Source organism: Lepisma saccharinum, chromosome 12 (assembly GCF_977018435.1).
Source record: "Lepisma saccharinum chromosome 12, izLepSacc3.1, whole genome shotgun sequence".
NCBI classification, from domain to species: Eukaryota; Metazoa; Arthropoda; class Insecta; order Zygentoma; family Lepismatidae; genus Lepisma; species Lepisma saccharinum.
Genome location: NC_139240.1, coordinates 16,713,984 through 16,741,686, shown reverse-complemented (window position 1 = coordinate 16,741,686; position 27,703 = coordinate 16,713,984). Strand labels below are relative to the sequence as shown.

At 37.6% G+C, this 27,703-nt stretch overlaps 2 protein-coding genes across 2 annotated transcripts; one reads left to right on the top strand and one right to left on the bottom strand.

The window, feature by feature from the left end:
• The first annotated feature begins 27 nt into the window (after window positions 1-27).
• On the top strand, window positions 28-27,703 carry LOC145996386 (uncharacterized). Its single transcript, XM_083132815.1, has 2 exons — window positions 28-75; window positions 26,187-27,703. The coding sequence occupies exon 2, from the start codon at window positions 26,203-26,205 to the stop codon at window positions 27,637-27,639; it is 1,437 nt and encodes a 478-aa protein (XP_082988941.1). The 5' UTR covers window positions 28-75; window positions 26,187-26,202; the 3' UTR covers window positions 27,640-27,703.
• On the bottom strand, window positions 3,377-12,008 carry LOC145996248 (uncharacterized). Its single transcript, XM_083132671.1, has 3 exons — window positions 11,973-12,008; window positions 6,591-6,921; window positions 3,377-3,753 (listed from the first exon to the last, which is right to left on the bottom strand). Exons 1-3 carry the CDS (start codon window positions 12,006-12,008, stop codon window positions 3,692-3,694), a joined length of 429 nt encoding a protein of 142 aa, XP_082988797.1. The 3' UTR covers window positions 3,377-3,691.

Here is a 27,703-nt window from a genome sequence, read left to right as displayed (position 1 = left end):
TTATTGTTGCTGGTAAATGGTAACCATGGTTTCCTTCCTGGATAACTAAATTTCAAGCGAAGGTCGGACAATGTCGTATGTATTTTCAAGATTACAAAATCAAAAATTGAGCTGCTTTAATATTAACTTAATTTCGCTATCTTTATTCTGTAAAGAATGCTGTGTATATAATGTAGCGTGGTATTAAATATGACGTCGAAATCAATGTACAAAGTTCTAGCTTAGAATACCACTTGACTTGAAAAGCAGCATTAGAATATAATAATCGTACAGTTTGACATCAAAAATTGTCAAGCTTGAGTTAGGTTGCTTGTGACTTGTCAATGCCAGGTGGATACATCAAGTTTGATTCAAGTCTGGTGCAAGCTTGCAGCTTTTGCTTTTCGTCTCAACAAGTAATTTAAAACGATAAGAAAACCTTTAAATTACTTTTTATGTCCAAACGTATCCTTCATTGTGTCACGAAAACTCATGTTTGTTGCATATTTGTTTGGCACTGCCATCTAGCGTCAAGCTTTTCATGTGAAGTGAACAAAATTACTTGTTACAGAACAAAAGTAAATCAAAAGTTAAATTTCATTAATATGTTCAAGTAACGTACTTGTTACTGTTCATCGTCTTTCCGTACCACGGGTGTCCACGGGGGGATTATGGCGCAGGTTACGCCATCGAGATTTTTGTGGGGGGATTTCCCCCTTTAAATAATATAAAATTCAATTATATATATTTCTCCAAAATATATGTACACACTTTACACCTTAAATGCACTGTATTTAATCCATTAGATGAACAAAAGAAAGTGTTTAGGGGGTTCTTGGGGGGGGGATTCGGAATTAAACGTTGGGTGGACAGTAGCCAACTCTAGGTCTTAGATTATGGCGGGTATTTTAGTTAGAGAGGGATTAAATTGAAGGGTGTATCCAATTCTTGTTTTTGTGTAGGTAATATTCACTCTTCAATATCAACAGTAAGTCTAAAATGGGCATGGAAATTTTGGTGGTAGGATTGAGTATTAAATTTAAAGAGGGTGTTAATTAAATGTTAGATTCTCAAGGGATTTCTGTAGTGGAGAGAGAGAGTTCGAACATTAAATTTTGGAGACTGTATTTAGCGATATGGTATACACACGTTTTCAACCCCGAAAGTGCCAAAAGAGAAGCTGGAAAAGACTAAATATCTCGGGATCCTACGAAAGTATTACAACCCCATTAAATTAATATTCTTGAAAGCCTGCAAGGAAATGGATGTTAATTTGCTTAATTAATGATTAATTTAAAGCAGGTGCATCATTTGGAACAAAAATATATCGAATCCGCATTTCTAACTTCTTGGCACAGGAAAATTTTACTTTAACAAGTTAAATTTGCACTGACGGAATCGATGAAGCTCCTGCGAGATAGGATTTCAGAAATATTTTATCTTTCCCTGATCGTCGTGTGTGCAAATTACATATAACATAACCCACAGCGCTACAGCCCTTGAAGGGCCTTGGCTTACCTACCGACTGCTGGTCTCCCTCCCACACTGTTCCTCCGTCACCTGTTATAGCGTGGAGGTCTTAGACCAGGATTAGGGTGAGGGGTGATCAGCCCGACGAACCCCCAGCCGTTATTGTAGGTCTTCTCGACCGGGTTACACTCACTCACTCGGAGCTTCCCAATTTCCTCACGATGGTGGGTTGCCACCGGCCCTATACGTAGGCCGAATAAATTCCGACCAGAGCCGGATTCGAACCTACGCCGTCCCGCAGCGAACGATCTCAAGACGATTGAACGCCTTAACCCGCTCGACCACGGAGGAGGACGCAAATTACATATAGAAGCGGATATAAAAACTCATAGGTCTTTTGGATGATCCATTGAATATTCCTGTAGCAAAGATCTATCGTAGCTAATAGGCCAATGTTTTTTGGTAAACAATAGAGAAACATTGAACACACTTTGAACAAATACAAGAGAATATATGTTATATTTATGCGATCAAAGAATGATTTGAATATTAGTGCACTAAAATTATGTTTCTATTTGGTTACGGTAGTTAGCAAATAAGGAATAATTTATTTAAAATATTGTACAATGTTTCTATTTCCTTGAATATACTTGTTTTTCAATAACTGAAAAGGATTCAGTAAAAAAGTCTTAAACTGGTTATCAAAGGATCAACAGTGTTTTCATAAATTTACAAATGTACGTTGAAATTATTCTTTGTTATAGGAAAGAAATAAGTATACGCACATACCAGATAAATTTTTGTTGGTTCTTAGGTTTACGTTTTAGTAATTCTTTACTAAGTTGGGGAATTTTGCTACATTACCAACCACGGTAAGAATGCACTCAGGCTCGTTTCATATAAAACAACAATTTATTCCATAATTCGAAATTATACATATTTTCATACGTGACAGAGAATGAACAAAACAATTGAGCATCGACTTTCAAAGACATTGCAACATCCTAGATGCTCGATAATGTTTCTTCAAAAACTTTCAGAATACGAACTGTCCTTTTTCTACTTGTTTACGAACGAATTAATGACTGATTTGAATTGGGGAAAATGTTCTCTTGAAAAAAAATTCATTGCCCTATAGAAACATTACAAAATTGTAATATTGTAAAATACGTGTACGCAAGGGTCATTCCATGTCAAGTGTCCTAAGTTATGTTCCTGCTCGATCTCTCTTCGATTTTAATGAAACTGATACAGGTTGCGAATACGTATCCCACAAGGAGACCTACAAAGTTTCAGATTCATAAGTAATTTCGTTGGGGCGCCAGGGTTGCTTTTAGCAAATACTAAAGTTGCTATGAAATCGCCCCAAACTTTAGCAAGCTCTAACTACTGAATAAATTGCTTTTAAAGATTGCGTTTCTCCAGTTCATGGTCCATGGATATGTCGGAAAGCTGTTTAAATGGTATCCTGCCTGCTATAATCCTCTACGTCTCTTGTTTCCCCTTTAATACCAAAGAAGTGAGACGAGGATTGTCTTATCGGCGCAGTGGATGATCATATATTAGGTACTTAAAGTATACAATTGGAACTTAATATTCGTTAACCCAATATTTATTACAAAACATATTAGTACTTATACTTTCCAAATACAATTAAATCAACAGAAATGTCTATGGATTATCTCCCAGTTAACCTAGTTTAATTTGTCCCATTTGATAGTCAGCAGTCGGTAAGTAAAGGCTACACGAGTCAGAGCAAATCGCAACCCAGCCCAAATCCCCCCCACAGCCAACATGACCCGGAGCAATCCACCTAAAAAATCTAAACTAAAACAATTTCATTTTCTAGCACTTTTAAGAACTCAAAATAAATCAATGGACTTTAGGTAAATTACACCCGGCCATGAGGGCCTATAAAGGGCGATAGACTGTAATGCAATATACTCAGCCTGTCCAGCCAGTGTCCAGTACGTCAGAAGTCTCTCGTAGTCGGCAAGGATCTGCCACGCTAAACTTCTCGCTCGACCAGCGCAGAAGCCCAGCCAATGGCAGAACCTTCCAGAGTCACCTGTCTGTTGAGTCTACATCCGTCATTTATGAGCAATATTACACTATGGGCTTACAAAACAACCTCTCCCCCAAAAATTACAAGTTTCTAGCACATAGTGTACTACGAGTTACACATATCTTTTTAGAATTCACATTTCAAACATACTCTTCTTACATAACCAAGTTTCAAGCTTTAGAGCGAGGTTTCGTAATAGTTATAGGGGTTTGCGCATGTCATCCCTCCAACTCCATCGCCTGTAAATATTCAAAAAGAAAAAGAAAACAAACTGGTACCAGTACAGGTTTACAAACATAAACCAGGCATTCTTACTATAATACAGGCAACATACACCAAATCTACAATAATTTACATTTATATAATGGGAGAATCCTTAATTAACCTTACATAGAGATCTTGCCGATCCATGTATAAAATTACCTATTATTGCCTCTCCTGGGCTCCAAATATCTTTTCAATTTATGTACATGTACTTTGGAACATACCTGGTCATCATCAACTTTCTTAACCAGAACTGAATTCTCTGTTAGAAATTTACTTATGAAATATGGACCCTCGTACATATTAGAAAGGCTTTTAGTTATCTTGTCCTCTAAGGAAGATTTAATCTTAGTCCTAACTAATACTTTGTCATTGACTTGAAACGTTATGGGTGCATATCGTTTCTTATATAATTGTTTTCTCTTTTCCCATTCCCTTTGCATATTTCTGATAGCATTTTTCCATTTATCTTGCAAATTACCATCTGCTACATTAAAATCCATATCAGATAATTGCCATTGGACTTCCAATGGATCCCACAATTGTCGTCCCAAAAACAATTCCGACGGAGTATACTTCAATGTATGATGGTATGAACAATTTAAACTATACTGTATCCTTTTCAAACCTTCATGCCATTTAGTTTGATCTGCTGAATAATAACATCTTAAGGCAGTTTTCAAAGTACGTATGTATCTTTCACTTAAATTGGCCTGAGGATTGCCAACAGATAATCTAATATACTGAATTCCATGGTTAAATAAATAACTGGTAAATGCATTTGATACAAAATATGACGCATTGTCTGATACAATCTCATAACAATAGCCATAAGTCATAAAAATATGATCTAATTTATCAATCAATACCTTTGAACTCAATTTCCTAATTGGCTCAAATATACAAAATTTTGATGCTCCATCTACCACAACAAAAATATATTTATAACCATTAGATACAGGTAATGGTCCACAAATATCTATGTACAACCTTTTCATAGGAATTGTTACAATTTCAGACGTTAATATATTTTCAGGGGTTGTGTTTTTACACTTAGCTCGTTGACATACATCACAAGATTGAACTAAATCCTTAACATCCTGAGACATATGTTCCCAAGTAACGTGTCTCTGTAGACGCTTAAGTGTTTTCAACCAATTGCCATGAGATCCTGTTCGCATATTAGTGTGATAATATAATATTAAAGGATGTTTCAAATTATCTGGTACACATATCCTATAAGGAAAATTCTTGGCTTTAGTTCTTTTGTATAAGAAACCTCGATGCAATTTATAATTTGGGAAATTTATACCTTGCTCCATTTGTCTCATAATATTGGCCAATTCCTGATCTTTCAACATTTCTTTCTTCAAGGTATCGGCATGAAATGGGTTTACCAACATGGCCAAATTAACATTACTAACATAATCAGAATCTAATTCTTCCGTGTGATAATCTCTCCAATCATACATACGAGATAATAAATCAGAAGTCACATTTTGCTTAGAGGGTATGTGCACCACTTCAAACTTATAACAAGAGAGTTTCTCCATCCATCTCGCATATTTGGAATATTTCCTAGATTGTTTAACCATATAACTAAGGCTCATATTATCTAATTGAATAATAAAAGGCTGAATTTTCAAACAGTATTCAAAACGTGATATGGCTTGCATTAAACTTATAAGTTCAATCTCATAAATTGTTCGTTTTCTATCAACTTCTTTTAATCTTTTAGAAAAGAACGCCACTGGTCTCAGATTATTATTTTCATCAGTTTGCAAACGACAAGAGCCGAATCCTCTCAAAGACCCATCACATTGAATAACAAACGGTTTATTTAAGTCAGGCAATTTCAAAATTACATGTTCTCTAAATAGAGTTTTAATTTTTTCTAGTGCCTCTTGTTGCCTAGAACCCCAATGAAACTTTATTTTGGGTGTTCGGATTTCATTTAAGGGAGCTACTACAGTAGAATACTCTGGAATAAATTTAGAATAAAAATTTAAGGTACCCAATAATCTTAATAATCCTTTTAAATTTCTCGGCGAAGGGAGATTTTGAATAGCTTCAATTCTGTCTGGATCCATTTCACAATTTCCTTGCCCAACAATAAATCCCAAGAATTTTATTCTCCTTTCCAAAAAACAACTTTTATTGGGGGAAATAGTTAATCCATATTCACGTAATCTCTGCAGTACTAAACGTAAATGTTCCAGATGTTCTTTCTCATTAGCACTATGAACAATTATGTCATCACAAAATAAATGTAAAAACCTTCCCTTATAATCATGAAAAACTTGGTTCATAACTCGTGACATGCAACTTGGCCCAATACTAATGCCAAATGGAATGACCTTATATCTATACTGATTATTGGGAGTTACAAAGGCTGTTACATCTCTACTAGATTCATCCAAGTTTACCTGGTTGAACGCTCTTTTCAAATCAATAACAGAAAATACCTTCCCCTGACTCAATTGAGCCATAGTTTCTTCCATATTAGCCACTGGGTGCGCATCATAGATTATTTTCTTATTCACTGCAGAATAATCACAAATAAGTCTTTTAGTCCCCCCTGAAGAAGGAATTACAAAGCAAGGTGCTGCGTACGGTGACGAAGATGCTTCAATAATGTTTTGTTCTAATAATTCAGTAATCACTCCATCTAGTTCCTGTTGTTTAGATGGTGGAACAAAATATGGACTCCGATGTACCGGAACATTATCATATAATTTAATTTTATACGAAAAGTTCTTTAAGCGTCCTAGCTTAGAAGTAATAACATCAGAAAATTCACTTTTCAACTTACATAACTGTTGTTCAGTATCCTCTAATGCAAACTGTCCAAAAGATGCGCCAGAAACATCAGAAGCTCTGGATTCGAGTCCACGCCTTCTCTCTCGTGGCCTCCACGAAGTCCTGGACTGGCTCCGAAAGGAGTTCTCACCATTGTTTACATTTCTGACGAAGTTTTCCTGGTTCGCACCTGCTGCCTGCTGGAAAGCTACATGTTGACCTTGGTCAGTTCTCGTGCGCTGATAAGACCGAGCTCCGACACCTCGGCCTGTGCTGGCTGAACCCTGGGCAGGAGAACATACAGGAAATGAAGGACGATCTTGTCTTTGTCTTTGACCTATATTCTGTAAAACACGAAAATTTTTGCATAAGCTTGCCGATGTCCATTTAATAGGGATTTTCTCATCACTTCCGGAAAAACCAACAATTTGTTCTAAATAGTTAATCACCATGTGGCACTGTTTCTGAAATCTCACACCAAGCACTAAGTCTAAAGGTATGTTTTTGCAAACATGAAAAGTTGTGGTCCACGATAAATTTCCAAGACCAACATTTAACATAACTCCTTTATTAATATTCATAAGGTTGTTGTTACCAACTATCACTTGCATATCAAGATCCCATTCTCGAACAGTTCCCCTAGTCTTTATTCGTTCTAAGAGACTTTCACTAATTAAACTATATGTTGACGCAGAATCTAAACAGGCCAATAAATTCAGATTATTGATTTTACAGTCAACAAACACAGCAGTCACTTTAGTTTCACCACCTTGTCTGGGTCCTATGTCACTACGCAATCCTTGCAAAGCAAATTGAGCACCTCTCACATGCATCGGACACCATTGCTCAAAATGATCACTTGCTGAACATTTACGACAATATTTGGGCGTATATTCTTTGAATGCATGACCTTTAGCCTTGAATTGTCGTTCCATATTTTGTAATCCCCAAAAATCTTTGGACAAATAAGAAAGTTTTTCTAAAACTTTCAACTCGTTCTGCAATCCATTTAAAGTATTAGGTATCCCCTTTAGATACAATTTTTGGGAATACTGAGGTTTAAGTCTATCCACAAGATAACTTACAAATGTACTTTCATCAATATCATACTGTAAAATCTTAGCAGCTCGAACTCTACTGTCTAAATACTCTAATGGAGTTTCATTGTCTCTTTGATTACCCAGTACATATTTATTACATAAATACTGTCTCCCAATAGAAGTTGCATACTTATTTAAGATCATTTGAAATACATCATTCCAAGGGATATTTTCAATTATACATTTCATCCATAATTTACCCATTTCAGTATTTAATTTTGGTAAAACTGCGAGCATAATCTCGTGAGAAGGAAACATTTTCCTGTCTTTAATACCCTGCAATACATACAGAAATCTATACAGGCTTTCAGCATTAATTTCCTTAACTATAGGTACAGTAGCTATTAATTGAGTCAAATTTTCTTTGGCCATTTCCATATTTAACTTTCTCAAATCGGACCTATTATATAATACTCGTTCGTCTTCATCAGACGACGACGAACTTTCCAAAGGCTTACTTGGGCGTTTATTCACCCACCGGGGTTTACAAGGTACCTTTACGTACGTTTCTACATCTTCCCCCTCCCTTTGTCGTCCTTGGGTATTTTCTGGGGTGTGTGGTAAGGGTCCCACAAATTCATTTAACAACTGCGAAGCAGAATGTTCTCTACGAGTTGAAGAAAGTGGGGGAAAAGGCGGACCAAAATTCCTCCCATCCACTGTTCCCGTAATATCTACAGTATAATAATTCCGAGAGGTAGCCATATTACCGCACCATTTTACAGTCTAACCAAACTAGAAATATTGAATATTGATAGCCAAATGTACATAAGTACCAGAGATAGAACCAGCATGAAACCATGCTCTGCTCTTATAATCCTCTACGTCTCTTGTTTCCCCTTTAATACCAAAGAAGTGAGACGAGGATTGTCTTATCGGCGCAGTGGATGATCATATATTAGGTACTTAAAGTATACAATTGGAACTTAATATTCGTTAACCCAATATTTATTACAAAACATATTAGTACTTATACTTTCCAAATACAATTAAATCAACAGAAATGTCTATGGATTATCTCCCAGTTAACCTAGTTTAATTTGTCCCATTTGATAGTCAGCAGTCGGTAAGTAAAGGCTACACGAGTCAGAGCAAATCGCAACCCAGCCCAAATCCCCCCCACAGCCAACATGACCCGGAGCAATCCACCTAAAAAATCTAAACTAAAACAATTTCATTTTCTAGCACTTTTAAGAACTCAAAATAAATCAATGGACTTTAGGTAAATTACACCCGGCCATGAGGGCCTATAAAGGGCGATAGACTGTAATGCAATATACTCAGCCTGTCCAGCCAGTGTCCAGTACGTCAGAAGTCTCTCGTAGTCGGCAAGGATCTGCCACGCTAAACTTCTCGCTCGACCAGCGCAGAAGCCCAGCCAATGGCAGAACCTTCCAGAGTCACCTGTCTGTTGAGTCTACATCCGTCATTTATGAGCAATATTACACTATGGGCTTACACTGCACAAATATTTATGGAGTCATCCATCCTTAACCCCCCTCCCTCAAAATTTAGTTCATAAATTCCAACCCATTTTCAGAAGCCTATATCTCAGAACTGACAATTCTCATTTGAACATTGTTAGCATCATTAGCGAGAGCACATCTAAGTTGTCTAGAAACCTTGTGTTTCATTTTGACACCTTCCCATAAAAGGGACATAAACAAGGTTCAAAAATATATATTGAGCAAGATTCACAAGAGTGTATAAAGTCAAGGAGCTAGCTCCAGTTTCGTGTGGACTGAATTGTACTGTGGCTCTGTCCAAAAGGTCTTGTCGGAAGTGACGTCACCAAGTGCAGTTTAAATTCAAATTCTTTATTCTCTATTTGCGTGGACGAGGTTCAGCCTGAGGCTGTTCTGCCACCTAACCCGTGTCATCGATTACATTTAAATTTACATTTCTTATACGTATGTTATTACAGTATTAATACAGTGTACAATAAACTGTATGATTTAGTTACAAAATCTATTGATAAAGTAATTGTAATAAATGTATGAACAAAATGATACAAAAATTGTGAAAAGACAACATAAAAATAAAATGAATAAAAAATAAATTTAAAAAAAGGATGTAGACAAAATACATAACATAAACATACAAGTTACATCATAGTATTTGAACACAATCTCTGCTCTACCAAAAGAAAATTCTTTACTTCATTTCGGAAAGATTCTATTTTAGATATGCTCGACATGGTCTTAGGTAGGGCACTCCATATTTTTGCAGCAAATTATGAAAACGACGACTGATATGCCTGTGTGTTGCAGAGTGGAAGGTTAAATTTGAAATTATTTCTTGTGTGGTGGCTGTGAACACTGGTGCGAGGGATCAACATGTCTGCCAGATACGACGGCTTGCCAGATGTAATAATTTTATTTATAAGGCAATATGTATGCAGTAGTCGCCTACGGTACATATTGAGGATATTATTATTATTTATTGAAGGTAAAATATGTTCACGCCTCGGGATGCAAAATAAGAACCGCATGCACGCATTTTGGCATTTTTGAATTTTTGCTTGTAAAGTTTTATTTATTCTACCAGAGTACACTACGTCACAATAGTCGAGAAATGGATATATTAGTGTTTCAACTAATCGCTGCTTGATTTCTGAAGATAATAGTTTGTTAAATTTAAACAAGAATCTAAGTGTTCCAAATGATTTATTGATTTGGCAGCTAATATGCTCATCCCATGATAGACGAGTGTCAATTATTACTCCAAGACTTTTAACTACTTGAGCTCTAGGTATTACATCATCATTTATTTTAATTGTTGTATTAGTGTGCTCGACCGAACCAATAACATTTCGAGTTCCAATAAATGTATAACGTGACTTATTAGCATTAATTTTAATCGAAACCGTAGCATGCCGCACGCAGGCTTGAATACTTGACTCGTGCACTTGATGTTCATTTGTTTGAAATCGTGGAAGCTGAAAGTCAGCCAGATGGTGTGAAAATATAAGTATGAGAACTTTTTAAATGCTATGATTTCTGTAGTGAAAAGCAGTGATTAAACGCGGGAAAAACAACGTGTTCTTAGCTTTATCTACTGGTCCTATTTGGCGTTGCAGTCGAAGTGTCATTCGAAAGACTTTCAAGTCCAAGGCTTCAAGACTGAACTACGAAACCATACTCGAAGTATCATCCCTTCAAGTACTGTCTTTTACCTTTCGGACACGGCTAGAGTTAAACGCAATATACGAGGGCTATTAAGATTGGCTCGTAAAAAGCAATACACAACCGCAGCGACATGGCGCATGCGCAGTAGCCAGCAGTAATGTGTAATAGCTAGAGGCATGCAAATTTCGTTTTTGACGAAAACACGAAATATGAAATAACATGCTGTAATGTTCATTTTTCATGTTTCTGAAAGGTGTGAGGCGCATTTTTCTACCCTGTTTTGTCACGAAATAATGCGAAATGAACTGCAAAATGCAAAATATACTCTTAAACACGAAATTTACCGTTTATATACCGACGCGACACTTTCTGAAGTCTGAAGTATCCTGTGAGTTATGCAATTCACGGAAAATTGCTTATTTCTGCTGTAAATATTTGAGAAGTAAAAATGGACCCCTTTACACAGGAATAAACTTAATACTCTGGTAATGACACAAATGTGCTATTAGAAGGGATATGTTTATTTTGTGTAGTAAGTGCAGTTTTTAAATCAAATTTAGGATTATGTTCACAATTTTAAAACCAAAATGTCATTTTATATAGCACTTTTGATGTGATTATTCACCGTTATAACACCGAAATTGTATTTTATTTACCGCTTTTGAACCCGAAATCGACTCTGTTTTTGTACCGAAATTTTGCTTTTTTATTTACCAAAAATATGTGCCTCTAGTAATAGCACTCCACACACAACCGCAGTCCATTTACTTCAACAGTGTGCGAGTAGGAACTGGCGAACATGGATGCTCGTATGACTGCTCCCGCGAGTTGAGAGTTGCGTTGTGTGAGTCGATTCCTTCAAGCAGAAGGGGCCAACGCAGCCAGAATTCATCATTGATTGTGCCGTGTTTATCATAGTGGCGTTACGAGTGATAGTGCTGTGAAAGAGTGGTGAAGAAAAAATTTAAGGCTAGGCGTGCAGCTGTGCATAATGAGGAAGATCTTCAATTGTGACCGATGAACTCGTCCGACAAATTGAAGATATTGTGCCAGCAAAATGCCATTTCACAATTCTTCGAGGAATTTCCTGAAATTTCCAGGACACAATCGACGATGAATTTCGGCTGCATTGGCTCCTGCTTGAAGGAATCTAATCACACCACGCACCTCACAACTGGCGGGAGCTGTAATACGAGTGTCCATGTTCGTCAGTTCTTACTAGCGCACTGTTGAAGCAAATGGACTGCGGTTGTGTATTGCTTTTTACGAGCCAATCGGAAGTTGATTTCTGAATAGTGCTCGTATTCTATTAGTGAAAAAATCAAAGCAAATATTGTTGCTTGCACTGCTTGGCGTTCATAAGGTTTTAAATCAATTTATATTTGTTGTAACTTGTTCAAGTAGTGGGGTTTACGGTACGGACAGCGCAACTTTTAAGTGTAGAAAAGGCGAGGCTATTTGATTGAACAATCAGATTTGCTTATACTTAAAACAAAGCCAAGAGAGGCCTATACCCCAATTCTTCAGGTGTGATATGCTCTGATTTTTAAGAAATTCTGAGTTTCTAGTGTAGAAAAGGCGAGGGCTCAACAGATAGATTTACCCATACTTAAGACAATGCCAAGAGGGGCCTATACCCCAATTCTTCCAGTGTGATATGCTCTTAATTTTAAGAATTTTGAATTCTAGTGTAGAAAGGGTGAAAGCCTCTCAGACAGATTTGCTTATACTTAAAATTATGCCAAGTTCCCATATGATCTTATTGCTTATAGTGTGTTTTTCTGTCAAAATCCCAGGAATTGAATTTTAGTGTAGCTCAGATTGATTCTGCCATGTATATTAATATAAAGCTTATAGTTACTGGGTTCTGAGGCCCAGTGGAGTGTGGTGCATAGCCCCATGGTTTTTATTGCCTTGCAATCAGGAGGCCTCTGGGTTTGAGTCCTGATAAAATGTGAAGCCTCTCCTGATGGCAAAATGTTAATATTGTTGCTTTGTAATCGGGAGGCTTCTAAGTTTAAGTCCTCATAAAATGTAAAGCCTCTCCTGATGGCAAAATGTTAATATTGTTGTCTTGTAAACAAGGGGCTCCGGGTTCGAGTCCTCATAGATTGAAATATATACAACTGCCCACACATAAGATATTCACTGCTAGCTGATAATACAGTTGAGGTTTGTGTATTGTACAACAGGATAATAGAACAAATATCTTCTAGAACTGCTCCGTGACTCTCTCATTTCTTACATCATAAACATATGATTTTTCTCCTATGAGAATAACGCTACAAATGGTGTCTTCGGGTAAAGCCTCGTGGAATTCACAGATAATTTTAATGTTTGTTCTGTCATTGACCACAACTTGTTTCCTTTTTGAAGTGTTAATTACAAACATGGGTCTCCGTGTTTTGAATTCATCTGGTGAGTAATACATATCAGTACTGCCAGTAGTGACCCTTTTGAAAGCCGAAAAAGCCTCATATAATTTGAGGAAATCATCCTTGGACATGTCTAAATTGTAATTTTCTCTAGGAAAGACCTCATTTCTGCCATTTTTAAGATAAATGTTCTTGATGTTGCAGTTATCAAATCTACTTGAATTTTTTTCCTGATTGTTGTGTCTTCCAGTCTGAAACAATACCACCACAAAATCAGGCATGTCGTATTGAATACTGGAGAATGAATTTGTAGCATCAAACTCATAATAGGTACCAGATGCGGGCTTCTGTACGCATTGATATGTATAAAATTGCAGAGGAATTTGCGGATTTTTTAGGATATCAGCTTTGTATTTAAGAGCGTAACTGGCTTCATACTCAACAACGGGGATTCTTAACTCCATAGTCTGAATAATGCACTTGCCCTCATCAGGTAAGGTATTGGGCATAGCTTCCCCCGTAGGGTTTAATGTGCTGTACCTCATCAAAGCATTATTATCATTGGCAGCTCTTCTAAATGTAATTCTTAAACCACCCTTCCACATAATTTCTTTGTAATCCGAGAAGAATCCTGGCAACAGGCGCATCGGGAACAGCACTGTGTGGTTCTTGGATAATATCTTATCACCAGCCTCAAATCCACCTATTTTGTAGTAAGAAGCCTCGGTTTTGGATAATTTTAGAGTGGCCAAAGCCGTGGAGGTAATGCCTGGATAATCCACTCTGTTTATAACAACGCCATGCTTTCTGATCTCAATTTCAGAGAACAGATGCGGCACAAAATTATCTACCAATCTTATATTTGAATTTGCCGGATAATCTGTTCCATCGAGCTTTACAACATCAAATTTGATGTATAGATCTGCTCTGTGAGGGTGTATAAAGCCATCCCCTACATCAAGATCAACCTCAACCTCCGTGTTGGGTTGATTTAAATTTGCAAATGTCCTCCTGTTTGGGGGGAATGATTGTAGCTCATAACTCTCAATATTTTCCATTGTATGTATTTTTATTTAAATATTAATCTCTATGATAGCAGTTGTTGTGGCTCCAGCAAAATCAACTAATTCTTCTTTTTCATTAGTGACCATCAATTCAATGTAATCTATTCTGTTATGGCACACAGGAAAATATAATGTTGGGGATGGATTGTAGATGATTGGCTCCATGAATTCGGAATTAGGTTTGAATGTTGCAATGATGCCTGTTTGTTTGTGAGTGCCTATGCCATTTGATTTGGTGATCATACCCTCAGCCACATTACAGTGAATATTCAGAGTCTCTATGGCTAAGAATTTGGGTATATTCATAGCAGTGTGTTTGATGGCCGGTTCAAGTTTTGTGTTGTTCTCAAATCCCAACAGCTCTCCTATAGTACCCAGATGCACTGTTTCTGTAGCAGATACAATCTCTACTCTGTGAGTGACAGAATTTTGACTTAAAACTACACCTCTGGGTAATTGAGCATTTAGAGTGGACAGATTATACTGCCCTGGAGTGATGACAATTTTTTGATCCCCAACTGCAATTGTGTTGTTGTGGTGCGTAATATTAGGGATCAGGTACATGCCATAAAATGCTCTGAGAGCTATTGTTTTGGGATACACTATATCATCATGTAATCTGAGCTTCAATATTGAATTTTGGCTGGTGAGATGGAATACTCCCATGATGTTTCAGATACCACAAGGCTTTTTGAAAATTTTCAATTGATGGTTTATTTATTTGAGACATATATCTGAGAACAGATAAACACAAATGTCCGCAATTAACATCTTTGAAGTTTTGAACACGGGCATTATTGTAATAAAGATTGGCTGAATTTAGATATTTTACTAAATTTTCAGGTGGAACACCTCCAAATGAATCAAACACAAATGCCTCATCTTTTAAATATTTAAGATAACAGATCCAGTGAGTGCCCTGATTTTTGTACTCATCCAAATTAACAATGCCACACTCTTTGTTGAGTGGTTGCTCTGGTAAAGAATCAGACATGTACACACCTCTAAAATGTTTGATGCCCAATGGCTTGATTAAAGCTTCAATATCTTGGTTTGTAAGCGGCACTTGTTTTTTTTAAACTTATTCATGGCTCTCTTAACACCTTTGCCTTTTTTCTCCATGGCGAGGTTATGGCGCCTCTGCTCATCTAATTCTGCCCTATTCTTCTTGGCATCTATTACTGTTTTTGCTATGGCAGCTGAACCCCCGGCCAAGCTCCCAACAGCCCCGAGAGCAGCTAAGATGGCAGGGATGGTAAATATGAATCCCCCTACATGTGATTTTTTTCTTGATTGCTGTAATTTTTTTAATTGGGGGGTACTAAGCAACAATTTCATACCATGTCCCTTTGCAATACAAGAGCTTTTTTTCTTGCGCTGCTTTTTGGTCAAGAGACTGTCAATAGTTTTAAGAGATTTGAGACCTGCATAAGGTATTTGATACATAACACTCTTGGCCTTCATTGTAGGTTTATTATATACATATTTACAACCCCCACCCCAGTTTTTGTTTGGTGCTCATAGCTATGGTGGTTCCCAATGCTGCTATTTTTTCACTCAAAGAAGCATCTTTGCTTACAAATCTACCAAATGCAGCCTCTTCTAATTTCTTGTCTGCAACATGTCTTTTGTCAAGATCAGAATGTGTGTTGTATGCTATGTCATGGTCTCTACAAGCAGCATCTAGGGGATTTACACCAGGGTCCCCTCTGTTTAATCTATGGTCCAATTTTGTGCCTGGACCGCAATACTGATAGCCTGGAATGTGTAGTTCAATTGGCAGCTTGTTTATAATGTCATTAACCAGGCCCCGACCCTCAGAGACATTCCAAAATTTGGGGGGTAGAGTATTAATAATTTTTATGAGATATCCAATCCCTTTAGTGTCATTCACTATAAAATTAGACAATTTTGTACTTATCATGTCCATAATTCCAACCTTTTCATTGTAAAAATTGTGGTTCCCAGCATTTTCCTCCCCAGCTATTACCAATAACCTATCCACAAGTTTCCTGACATCATCAACCCACACAAATTCTTTAGGCAGGGTGTTGTATTGTTTGATTCCACTGCCAGTCTTGATCTGTGACCATATGGGCTTGATTAAATTATTGTATTTTGCCCCACTGCTAGACTTGACTCTTTTTTGTGTGGGATCATTGTTCTGGTATAGAGCATCTGATTTTATTAATATTTCTTTGTAATGTTCATAATCTTGATCTGTATAGCTGCCAGGCCTTTTCCTAGTCATCAGTTCCCACAATCCAGGTGTGCCGGTGTACTTAACAAAAGCACCTTTTTCTCCGAGACGAGATTCTGAATATACAATTATATCATCTCCCATAAAAGTTACTCTGAAATTACCGATTCTATGAATAATGCTGCCATCAAGCTCTGTGTCAGCATATAAGCCAAACACCTCATCTTTGTTGTCTTTAGGTGTGGTTAAATATTTTTGAGCAAGAAGACCCAATTCAATAGGATCCAGAGTAGCTTCAATTCTTCTAGGAGCAACAGGACTAGGTGTATGAATACTGGAAAGTGGGGTGAATGGATAATCTAATATGTTCCTTGCAGCTACAGGCACAAGCTCTGTGATCAAATCTTGATTTTGCTCTGTAACAGTTTTGATATTCTTACCTAAATTATTAATAGCATCAATTACAGGCTGTTCTGTTTGTTTGTGTTTTTCATAAATTCCACGGTTCTCTGATTTCCATCCCTTAAATCTTTTTACAAGATAATCTCTTAACTTAAGATCATCAATGACTGGTCGTTTCATGGTTGTTTATTTATGTCTCAACGTCTAGAAAATCGTTGATTTTATTTCTGTATTTGCCACTATTAGGTGTTCTTGTCATATCAATTGTGACAAACCCATAACTGTCCTGGTTCCAGCACTTGCTGCAAAATTTGGAAAAATCATTGTAGCTCAAGTCCCCACCTACATATTCATCGTGTATGTGTTTGAGGTTGGTATGATCCTGATGAAACACACATATAAAATTGCTGTTGTCTCGGATCAGTTGCTTCGGTATTTTAGAAAAAGTCTGTGCCAGGTAGAAGCAATCAATGTTTTTGTGCCGGCCCTGTGTAAAGAAGTTTCTAACCTTGTTTTGATTATCCAGTATAATGTCATCAAACACAACAACAGAATTATCGAGACATTCATGAAGTGGCTTAACATCCGGTTCAAAAGTGGCAATATCCAGTCCATCATATAGCTTCATGAGCTGCTGATATTTTAATTGTTCCAAGCTCTTTGAGAAAACATACAAGTGCCTGTTTTTCCAGTCTAACCAGTTGGGTGCCAATAAAAAATTATCAACCATTAGTGTAGTTTTACCACAAGCTGATGGCCCAACAATAAGACACCTAATATTATCAGGCAGCAGCACTCCATTTCTCTTATTCTGTTGTTCAGGTTCTGGCAGCCTCTTTATAACATCCCAGGTGCTCATATTATCACTTTGTCTGCATCGATCCAGCTGTTTTCCGGATGACCCAGCCATTTGACAAATAACTTGTTGCCTTTTCTGCGGATGATTTTTTCTATGAGATATGTGTCGGGCTGTTTAGTTTTGCTGAGCTCTTGTTCATAGAACCTGCCTTTGAGAATTTCTCCTCGGTGATCTTTTATTATATATGTGTTAAGGGTCCCAGGTTTAACTTGAACCACTGTAAATAATTCGGTGCTCCAGTTTCTCGTAAAGCCTCTTTTGAATAAGTGCTTATATTTGCTGATTCTTACTTGATCGCCTACCCTGTATTTGGCCCTTCTTGTTGTTGGCTGGTATCTAGGATAATAAACAGTCCTGATCAATTTTTGCTCATCAGATGAAGTTACTTCAGAGGGTTTCATGTTGATTGTGGAATGGACCGAGTTGTTATATTTATGTAGAAGTTCTGGAAGGATTGTAACCCATTTATAATTACCTTGAAGTGTAAATTGTTTATACATAAGATTTTTTAAGGTTCTGTTGAATCTCTCTACAATTGAGGCTTTGAGATCACTGTAACTCGAGTAATGTTTTATTGACTGGCTTTTAATAAATTGTTGGAACACTGAATTATAAAATTCTTTGCCATTATCTGTTTGCAAATAGCGCGGTGATCTTCCTGAATGATTGATGATTGTCCTGAGGGCTTCTGTAACACATTTTCCAGTCTTGGATTTGAGTGGCACAGCCCAGGCAAATTTTGAAAATGTGTCTATGACAGTGAGTAGATACTTGTAGCCCTTGTTGATTTTGTCTAAGTTTTTCAACTGTCCACTTGACAACTCAATCAAGTCGCTCTGCCATAAATCATCTATGCCTTTTGTGACTACTGGGAGTCTCTTAAAGTTATGTCTGGCTTGTCTGTGTAATTCATCAACAATAATTTGTCTAGACATGATATGAAAACAAGAATATTGCAACTATGGGGTGTTCAGCAGCTGAGACTACAGGATTTTCTAAATATAATTTGTCCCCTATTTGTATTTTAAATTCCAGAGAGCCATCATCTTCAACATATGCTGTTTCTAATGTATTGGGGTCTGTAAAATCCTCTAACTCTACACTGGTGATTTTCACTTTGTTGTCAGCATTTGTTATTGATAAGGTGGGGTAGTGGTGTGACTGTGGCTGATGCCAATATTTGATCTTGATTGGTCTCAGTGTGCCCCCAACAAAAAACTGGTAATAAAATTGTGCAGGGGACAGCATATATATTTTGCCACCTGGTGTAAATGGTGAATCATATTCTTTGTTGGGGATGCTGTACAATTCAAGAATTACTGTATGTTTTGGATTCTCGATTATGCCCGTTATTTCTTTTTCTGCTGTGAGCAATCTGCTTGTTACAGATTCAAGGTGCTCATTGATGGTCCTAACAACATCATCGTGGCCTGGCTTGATTTTTACGTCCACAGCAAGTCTCTTGTATTGTTGCACAATTTCTTGTAGCTGGGTGGCAAAAACAGACAGAGCATTTGCTTGATTGGATTCCATGGTCCCTAGCTGTTGTTTGATATTAGCTACAATTTGTTGCAAATTTTCAACAACTGCCAATTTTGAATTTTGAGCAGTAAGATCATGGACTTGTCTTCTGATATCCTCAAACAGGGCATGCAGTTCATTAATATGTTGATTGGTTGGAAGAGTGGCCACTGTCTGAGTGAGTTGTTTGATCTCTGTCTGGATATTCTTGATATCTTCTGATTTCAATATGCGATTCACTGCCCTCTTAATATTTTTAAGTTCCTGTGATGTAGGGAGATTTGATACTGTATTCTGCAAAGATTCAAGTGCCAATTTCACATTGTTTAATTCAGTAGCATCAGCCACATTTTGCATAGCATTTTGGAGCAGGGCTATATCTGCCTGAGTGGGTGTTGATTGTTGTAAAATTTCAAGTTTTGTTTGGATATCATCTATCAAGTGATGAAAATGAGATAGCTCAGATTCAGTGTTGAGGTTTTCAAGCTTTGTGATCTGTTGCTGGACACTGACAAGTGTGTCTACAATCCCAGGCAAGCGAGTTTCTTGTACATTTGCCAAATCACTTTGCATTGCTGCTATGGTACCTTCAAGATGGGTTATAGTACTTTGAATTTTTCCAAAATCTTCATATGTTTCAAGTTGCAGCTTGATGTTGGCAACACTCCGAGTTATTGCATTCAAAGCATCAGAAGATGGCAAGTTGTTCATAAAATTTTCAAGTGTCTCAATTTTTTCTTTAACCTCGGCTATGGCATTGTTCAGAGGGTCCAGATTAGGTATCTGGAGTGACTGAATCTGTTCCTTTAGAGTGGAAATCACTAGATCAAAATCTTCTTGTGATTTTATGCTTTTGACAATTGTTTGGAGCTGTGTCTGGACATTATTTATCTGCTCTTCCAATTGCTGTTTCAATTGCTCGGAGTTGTTAGCCTGGGTCTTAAATTTGGCTTGAAGAGCTGCTACAGCTTCTTCTAAACTTTGAAAATTATCCAATGTGGCCAAATCAGTATATTTCTGAAGCAGCAATTTGAGTTCAGAATCAATTTTAAGAAGAGGGTCCATGCATTGTGATTGCAAATTTGTAATTTCTAATTGAAGACTGGCATTGAGTGTGGTCTGTAAAGCTTGTAAATCACTTCTCAATTTCTTGACTCTGACATCAAGCATCAGAATCTCATCACTGTGATCTTCATGTCTTGTATGGCCAAATATATCATTAGGCATTTTCTTTTAATGGTTATTTATTATAGAGTATCTGATTCTTAATTCTATAAAAAAGGGTATAAGCTTGTCATAGGATCCAGGGACCTCAATATATAAGCAGTCACCAGCAGAAACAGTATAAACAGTGCCAGAAATCATGTTTGAGTGCTTGATTCTATAAATATTTCTCCCTACTGAAATTTTAACATCACCCTCAGGGGTTGTAATAAATTGCAATTGCCCACCTACAGGTAATTGGTAATGATTTAAATTATTGTTAAATATGTACAATGTTTTGCCTGTTTCATCATCATTATCTGTAAGTATGCTGTTCAGATGAATAATTAACAAGCCACTCAGTTTAGACATTACAGATTGTAAATCAGAAGAGGGTTGTGGTGTCGGCAGGTCCATAATAGCCTGTTTTTTGAACCCAAATAAGTTCATAGGCATGTTTATTTATTTCAAATCATGCTCTGGAATTGGGCATTGTTTCCCACTTTTCAAATCACAATGCCCCCAAGGTAAAGTATGTGTGCCACATGACAAAATGCATCTCTTATCATCATGTGGGTCCAGAGCCACTTTTGTTACAATATTTGAAGTCAACAAGTGATTCTCACTCTGAATTCTATTTTCTGATGTTCTGATTGAACTCTGTGATTTGATGCAATTTTTGTAATCTTCAAATACAAGCTCTTTTTCCACAGTAACTCTGCCAACGCCCTTGGCCTTTTTGGCAACAACACCACTACATGTTTCAAAACTGTACATCTTGGCTCTTAACCCAGCAAATTCCACAATAACATCACCAAGTGTCTCATCTTTTAACTTGCCAGGCACCTTTTTGTTGTGGGGTTGAATTCTTGTATGTTCACTGGTATCAAAGTATTGAAACAATTCAGGCTGAGACATATCTTGATAAACATCTTCTGTTTGAATATCAAGAATAAAACTATCCGTGTCCATGTACAATAATTTTACACGATCACCATAAAAAGGTTTCAACACCTCATAATACAATATTAACATATGTAATTTGGACAATTCCAATATCACAGCCCCTACATAAATAGGTTTATCAAACTTGATTTTTGTTTTCATCATGTTGAAAAGTGCCATGTACTCATCATAAATTCTTCTGTAATTGAAGTTGGGCTTTGCAACCAATTTTTTGCTCCGGCTGGGGTCAGTAATTATTTTAACATCGGTATGTTTCCTGACATTTTCAATTGTTTTGCCATACACTGAATTCACCATCAATTTAAACAAGCCCTTATCAAATTCGCTTTTTGCAGATGTTCGAAGCTTTGTATTTGTATCAATGTATGGTTTCAACCATCTTGAGTGCCTGAACCTCAAAACTTTTCCAATTTTGGTCACTTGGACACCATGTTTCATCAGGAACTGGAGGTTTTTATAATATATGACATAACCCTGTTTTGGCTCCAGTGTCGTCATGAGCTTCTTCTGTTTAGAGCCAGGTGAGCACTGAACCTCGGGAATTGGGGGCAGATCAGAAAATTTGTTGTGTAAATGATCAGGAATTGTCAGATCAACCTCTAAGAAGAGGCCATGTTCACTGTCATCAAAATCCTGAAGATCCTCAATATTGAAATCTTCAACCCACTCAAGCCCTGCATATGGCAATTTATCCATCATGGCGTGACCATAGAGGTTGTTTGCATCCGCATACACTATATAATTTGATGGCCGTGTTGGATCATAATCAGGCATGTATTTGTTATTTGCTCTGGCATATCTCTGGGGACATTGCACCATCCCCCCTCTTATACATTCCTCCATAAACAGATACATATTTTGATCTGGGATCAGATCCAATTGCATTTTGGTGTTGAAAAACGTTGCAGCCCATGCTAGGCCCGGGGCACTGTAAAAATACACTGGGTCCAGTCCATAATTTTGCATGGAAGATTTTCTGAATGCCTGCAATATATCAGCTAAGAGGGTGACATCAAGTTTCAAATAAGCCATGTGATAATCACCAAATGTCTGGCATTTTAAATTGTTCCACATCAACTGGGCATGGTGATAATCTTCATCAGTGATTCCAGATCCTCTGATTTTGCTATAAAATGCTTCTTGTGGTGGCAGGGAACACTCATCAAATTTAGAAAAATCTGTAACATAGTCATATGGATATACACCCTTCCGCCTAATTAATTTCAGGTCCTGATTTGGAAACAATACACGTGTGATTTTCAAGTCATCATCAGATAATTGAGAGGCCAGTGTAGCCAGGCTAGCAGGTAAAAATCTGTAAGAATCAAGAAATCTTATGTGAATAGGAACACCATCAACTTTAATTATCTTGCTAATAGATATATATTTTTCATCATTTTCAGCTAAAATATTTAAATTCTGCTTGTCAAACCCCTCGTACCTGATCAGATGATGGAAATCATAATTGGATGCTCCATGGCAGAATATGGGGATAAATCTTGGTCTCTTGATCTTAATATTACAGCTATTACACAGGGCCTGTATATATCGACCATCTGTATGAGAATGGTGTTTCACCTTGATATTTGTATCTGAAAATTCAGAATCACATACCGGGCATTTTTCTGCATTGTTGAAATCCTCAATCTGTTCCTCTGTTAAAGGCAACATAGGCTTTGATATTAATAAGATGTTAGATGCTATGTCACGGCACACATTTTCTATTCTATGTGCAAATTCTTTGATGGCATTTGGTCCCTTGTATAAGTATGGCTCACTAGCTACACCATCCCGTATAACCACAGAACAAAAGCTGGAAGGTTCATGTAGCTGGTATGGTGTAATTGCAGATTCTTCTGGATCTGGGCTACAGAATGCAATAGGTTTGAGGTTCGATTCGAAATCACAGACAATATATGCTGGGTGTTCCAACAAGGCTTCATACTTTTTGAATTCTGCTTTTTCACTTGGATTGGGCATCACCATATGAACAGGTTTATGGTTGCCACAGTATTTCAGATGCTCAATTAACTTGTTTTTAGCAATTTCTGCATTCTCTTCCCGAACCCCCTTCACCATTTTTTGACCATCAAATACAGTTAAACATCTTCTGCACAACTTAAATATTGTATGAGTTTTGTCTAGTTGTGTTCTCACTAAAGCTTCAAGATTATGTATCAGAGTGTAATGGTATGTATCATCCCCTTCAATTAAGAGCAGATCAATCGGAATAGCAGATTCATCATCAATTGTACTGATTCTGAGAGGTGCTATCGGGCAATTGCCAGTGGAACAAATAAATACATTAATAGATAATTGTTTGCCATTGATGTGCTTGGCCCTTTTTTCAAATTTATCAATATTCTGAACTGACATTGGATATTCCAAACCCTCCATTACATCGTCAAAAAGATGTTCATGTTGTTTGTAATAAGTTATTCTCTGAGGATCCTTTGAAACTGGATACAAAGCAGCTAATATACACCACAAAAAGCATTTCTGGTCGGCATTTTTTATATTGACCACGGCTCTTTTGTTTTTGATATTGGCAGGCAATGGTACATAAGTAGATCCTTGTAAAGGAGTGAATTCAGAAATATTAACATATAACTTGTGTGATGAACCGCATAGGCTCCATCCGGACTCTTTTGCTGCAAATTCAGAGTGTTTGATGTTCAGTTGATTTATCAAGCTGCTTATTATTGTGTCTGAATTTGCATTTGAATATACAGGTACAGTTTCTGTTATGTGGGGCTGTGTAAATTTTGTGCCATTTGGTTTCTTATATTGTACAAACAATTTGAGGGATAGCTTATAAGAGCCATTTTGTGCATTAAGAATTGCCTGCAGATCAGAATTTATACTGTTCAAGAAATTCTTAATGCCGCATCTTGGCTCTGATACAAACTGGTAATCCCTAAGTTGGGCATTAAAACTGCTATGTATGGGTGGTTCATAGCGTGGCTGCTTTGCTGCTCTGGCATTAACAGGTGTTTCATGCTTCCTTTTCAGACCAGATGTGGATGGTTGTGGGGGCAATGTTGATGACTGTACATAAGAATTACACTTATGCCATTTGTAATATGCCTTGCTTAATATTTTATGGCATCTTGGACATATTTTCATGGCCTTTCTGCATTTCCTAGAGTTACAAATACGGCAATGCCTAGCCCAATGAGAACTAGATATATTTTTATTACACTGATTGCAATATTTTTGTTTTGGCATTTTTTCTTGTTGTTTATTATATAAGATTTTCTGGGCTTCAATTCCAAACTTTATACTTAATAAAAATATCAGTTGGGTTCAGCAGTTAATGGCTGAGCTGGTGCTTTTATACCCAAACAACAGCAGTAACTAGGTTTTGGTGATAGTTTTGCTGATGTACAACATACAAACCTCAACTGTTTATCAGCTAGCAGTGAATATCTTATGTGTGGGCAGTTGCATATATTTCAATCTTATATCAGGACTCGAACCCAAAGCCTCTGATTACAATGCCACAATATTAACACGTCTCCAAATAGAATATGCCCATATTTTACTGGGTTCTGAGACCCTTATGCAGACAAAATTGGATTTTGAACTGCCATAATATTTTCTAAGTCTTTGCCTAGGCTCATATTATCTGAACAGAATTGCTTTTAGCATGAGGGGGGTACAGTTCATTGCCACTGTGTGAAAATATGTATCTTTATCTCAATAATCTTTGTTACACTTTTACATGTTGTCTTGCATGACTAGGAATTTGTTACACTTTTTCCCCTGTCGTGCTGAAAGATTAATGACCCCTTCAGTGAATCATACAGAAAAATCATTAATGTTCCCTTCTAGCGTGTCTCTTGCGTGCCGGCAAAGCACGCAAACAATTAACTATGCTTACCCGCTCTTCTCCTATTGTATTGAGGAGGTGGTTATAAAACATGAAAAAATAAGAAAATTCAGTTTTTTGTACAATATATTATTGTAAAACACTTTTTACCAGGTTTTCAGATCTGGGAGTTGTATATCAACTATTCTCAAAATCCCACTTGTGGACATATTATTTTGCCACATGTTTTCAATCTTAAATATTATATGAGGACTCGAACCCGGAGCCCCTTGTTTACAAGACAACAATATTAACATTTTGCCATCAGGAGAGGCTTTACATTTTATCAGGACTCAAACCCGAGCCTTTTGATTACAAAGCAACAATATTAACATTTTGCCATCAGGAGAGGCTTCACATTTTATCAGGACTCAAACCCAGAGGCCTCCTGATTGCAAGGCAATAAAAACCATGGGGCTATGCACCACACTCCACTGGGCCTCAGAACCCAGTAACTATAAGCTTTATATTAATATACATGGCAGAATCAATCTGAGCTACACTAAAATTCAATTCCTGGGATTTTGACAGAAAAACACACTATAAGCAATAAGATCATATGGGAACTTGGCATAATTTTAAGTATAAGCAAATCTGTCTGAGAGGCTTTCACCCTTTCTACACTAGAATTCAAAATTCTTAAAATTAAGAGCATATCACACTGGAAGAATTGGGGTATAGGCCCCTCTTGGCATTGTCTTAAGTATGGGTAAATCTATCTGTTGAGCCCTCGCCTTTTCTACACTAGAAACTCAGAATTTCTTAAAAATCAGAGCATATCACACCTGAAGAATTGGGGTATAGGCCTCTCTTGGCTTTGTTTTAAGTATAAGCAAATCTGATTGTTCAATCAAATAGCCTCGCCTTTTCTACACTTAAAAGTTGCGCTGTCCGTACCGTAAACCCCACTACTTGTTCAGTATGCTGACTTAGGTAATGGGTCCCTTGTCCGAGGTTGCATCACTTTACTACCGTTGCCTGCAAGCCTTCTGCGACGTGGTTATCAAATCAGAAGATGCACCGTATGCTGGCAGTAACCGAAGACCACTGGATCAGTTCCCGGCAAAAATCATCTCGGACCTGATGGAGGCTGTGGTGCTCCGATGTGGGGGCCACGAAGAGAGAAACAAGCACATCCTTTTCACCCCAGAAGTTGAGGTAGGATTTCTGTTCTGGTCGCCAGTGGATTTCGATGATCTCTCCCGTTGCTTGAAGATGAGGGAGGTTTTGTTCTGCGGTTTCATTACCCATCCGGAGTCTGTTCGTGAAGACATGAAGATCCTATTAAACTTGACTTCCATTGGGAAGCTGAGGTTCGTGCCTGCAGGGAGTGTTAGCTTCCAGGCGCTGAACCACTCTGTTCTGGGAAGACTGCCAAATATTCAGAGCGAAACTTACAATTATCTTAACAACAACATCCTCGCAAGGGAATTCTCTCTTGGACTAAAGCTCCTTTACTTCCCGAAAGAGTTATATCTTTCCAATATCCCTCTGGACGTCGTGGACATACGTGAGATCCTTCTGTACCTTCCCGGGACGAGAGTCCTGCGTCACCCGCTTCTGGTCGCGGCGCTGTACACGCTCCACAAGGATGATGACCACATACCACAATACAATTTAACGAATCTTGACTTGTCCTTAGAGCCACCGTTAGAACACACTGTCGACGACGTGGTAAAAGCTATGTATGTAAGCCTCTACGCATGCCCAGATGCAGAAGTCATATGCATGTTGCTGATGAAAGAAAAATATCTGGAGGACATCTTCAGGATGCTATCACGCCAGACGTGCATAAGAGCGCTGAGAGTTTTGACACTTGACAACTTCAAGCCGGGAGATTACTTCAAGCGCGTCATCAACACGCACGGACGAAGACTTCGTTCGCTCACCATGGAGACCTACGAAGATATGAAGCTAGGACCCTTATTGGCAAACTGCCACCAACTGGAATGCCTACACTTGGTGGACAGGATCCAGAAAGGGTTCACTGTGTCAGATTTGGGCTCCGGGTGCAACTCTCGTCTTCTTGAGCTCAGACTGGTGAGCGAAGTTGAATCTGGCACGTCACGTTTGGGAGCGTTGCTTCTTTGCTCAACTTTGGTGATGATTGAGCTGCACAATGTTCAGCTGGAGACGACACTTCTCAACAAAGTCACGGGAGGCAGCTATTGGAATAAGCTGGAGTGTTTGGACGTCTGCAACTGCCACAATTTCAGACTGTGTCACGTGATGAGCCTTTTGGAGTCCAAACCCAAATTAAAGCATCTGTCGATCAAACGATGCTGTAACTTCACAGACAAGGATCACATCTTTCTTCAGAACTATATGAAAACCAAAGCCCTGGATACTGAATACATGTTCGCAAAAATATGAAAAGCAGAATTTGATAATGATCGATACTTTGTACCTAATCCAATTTCCTGAATAAACTGTTACA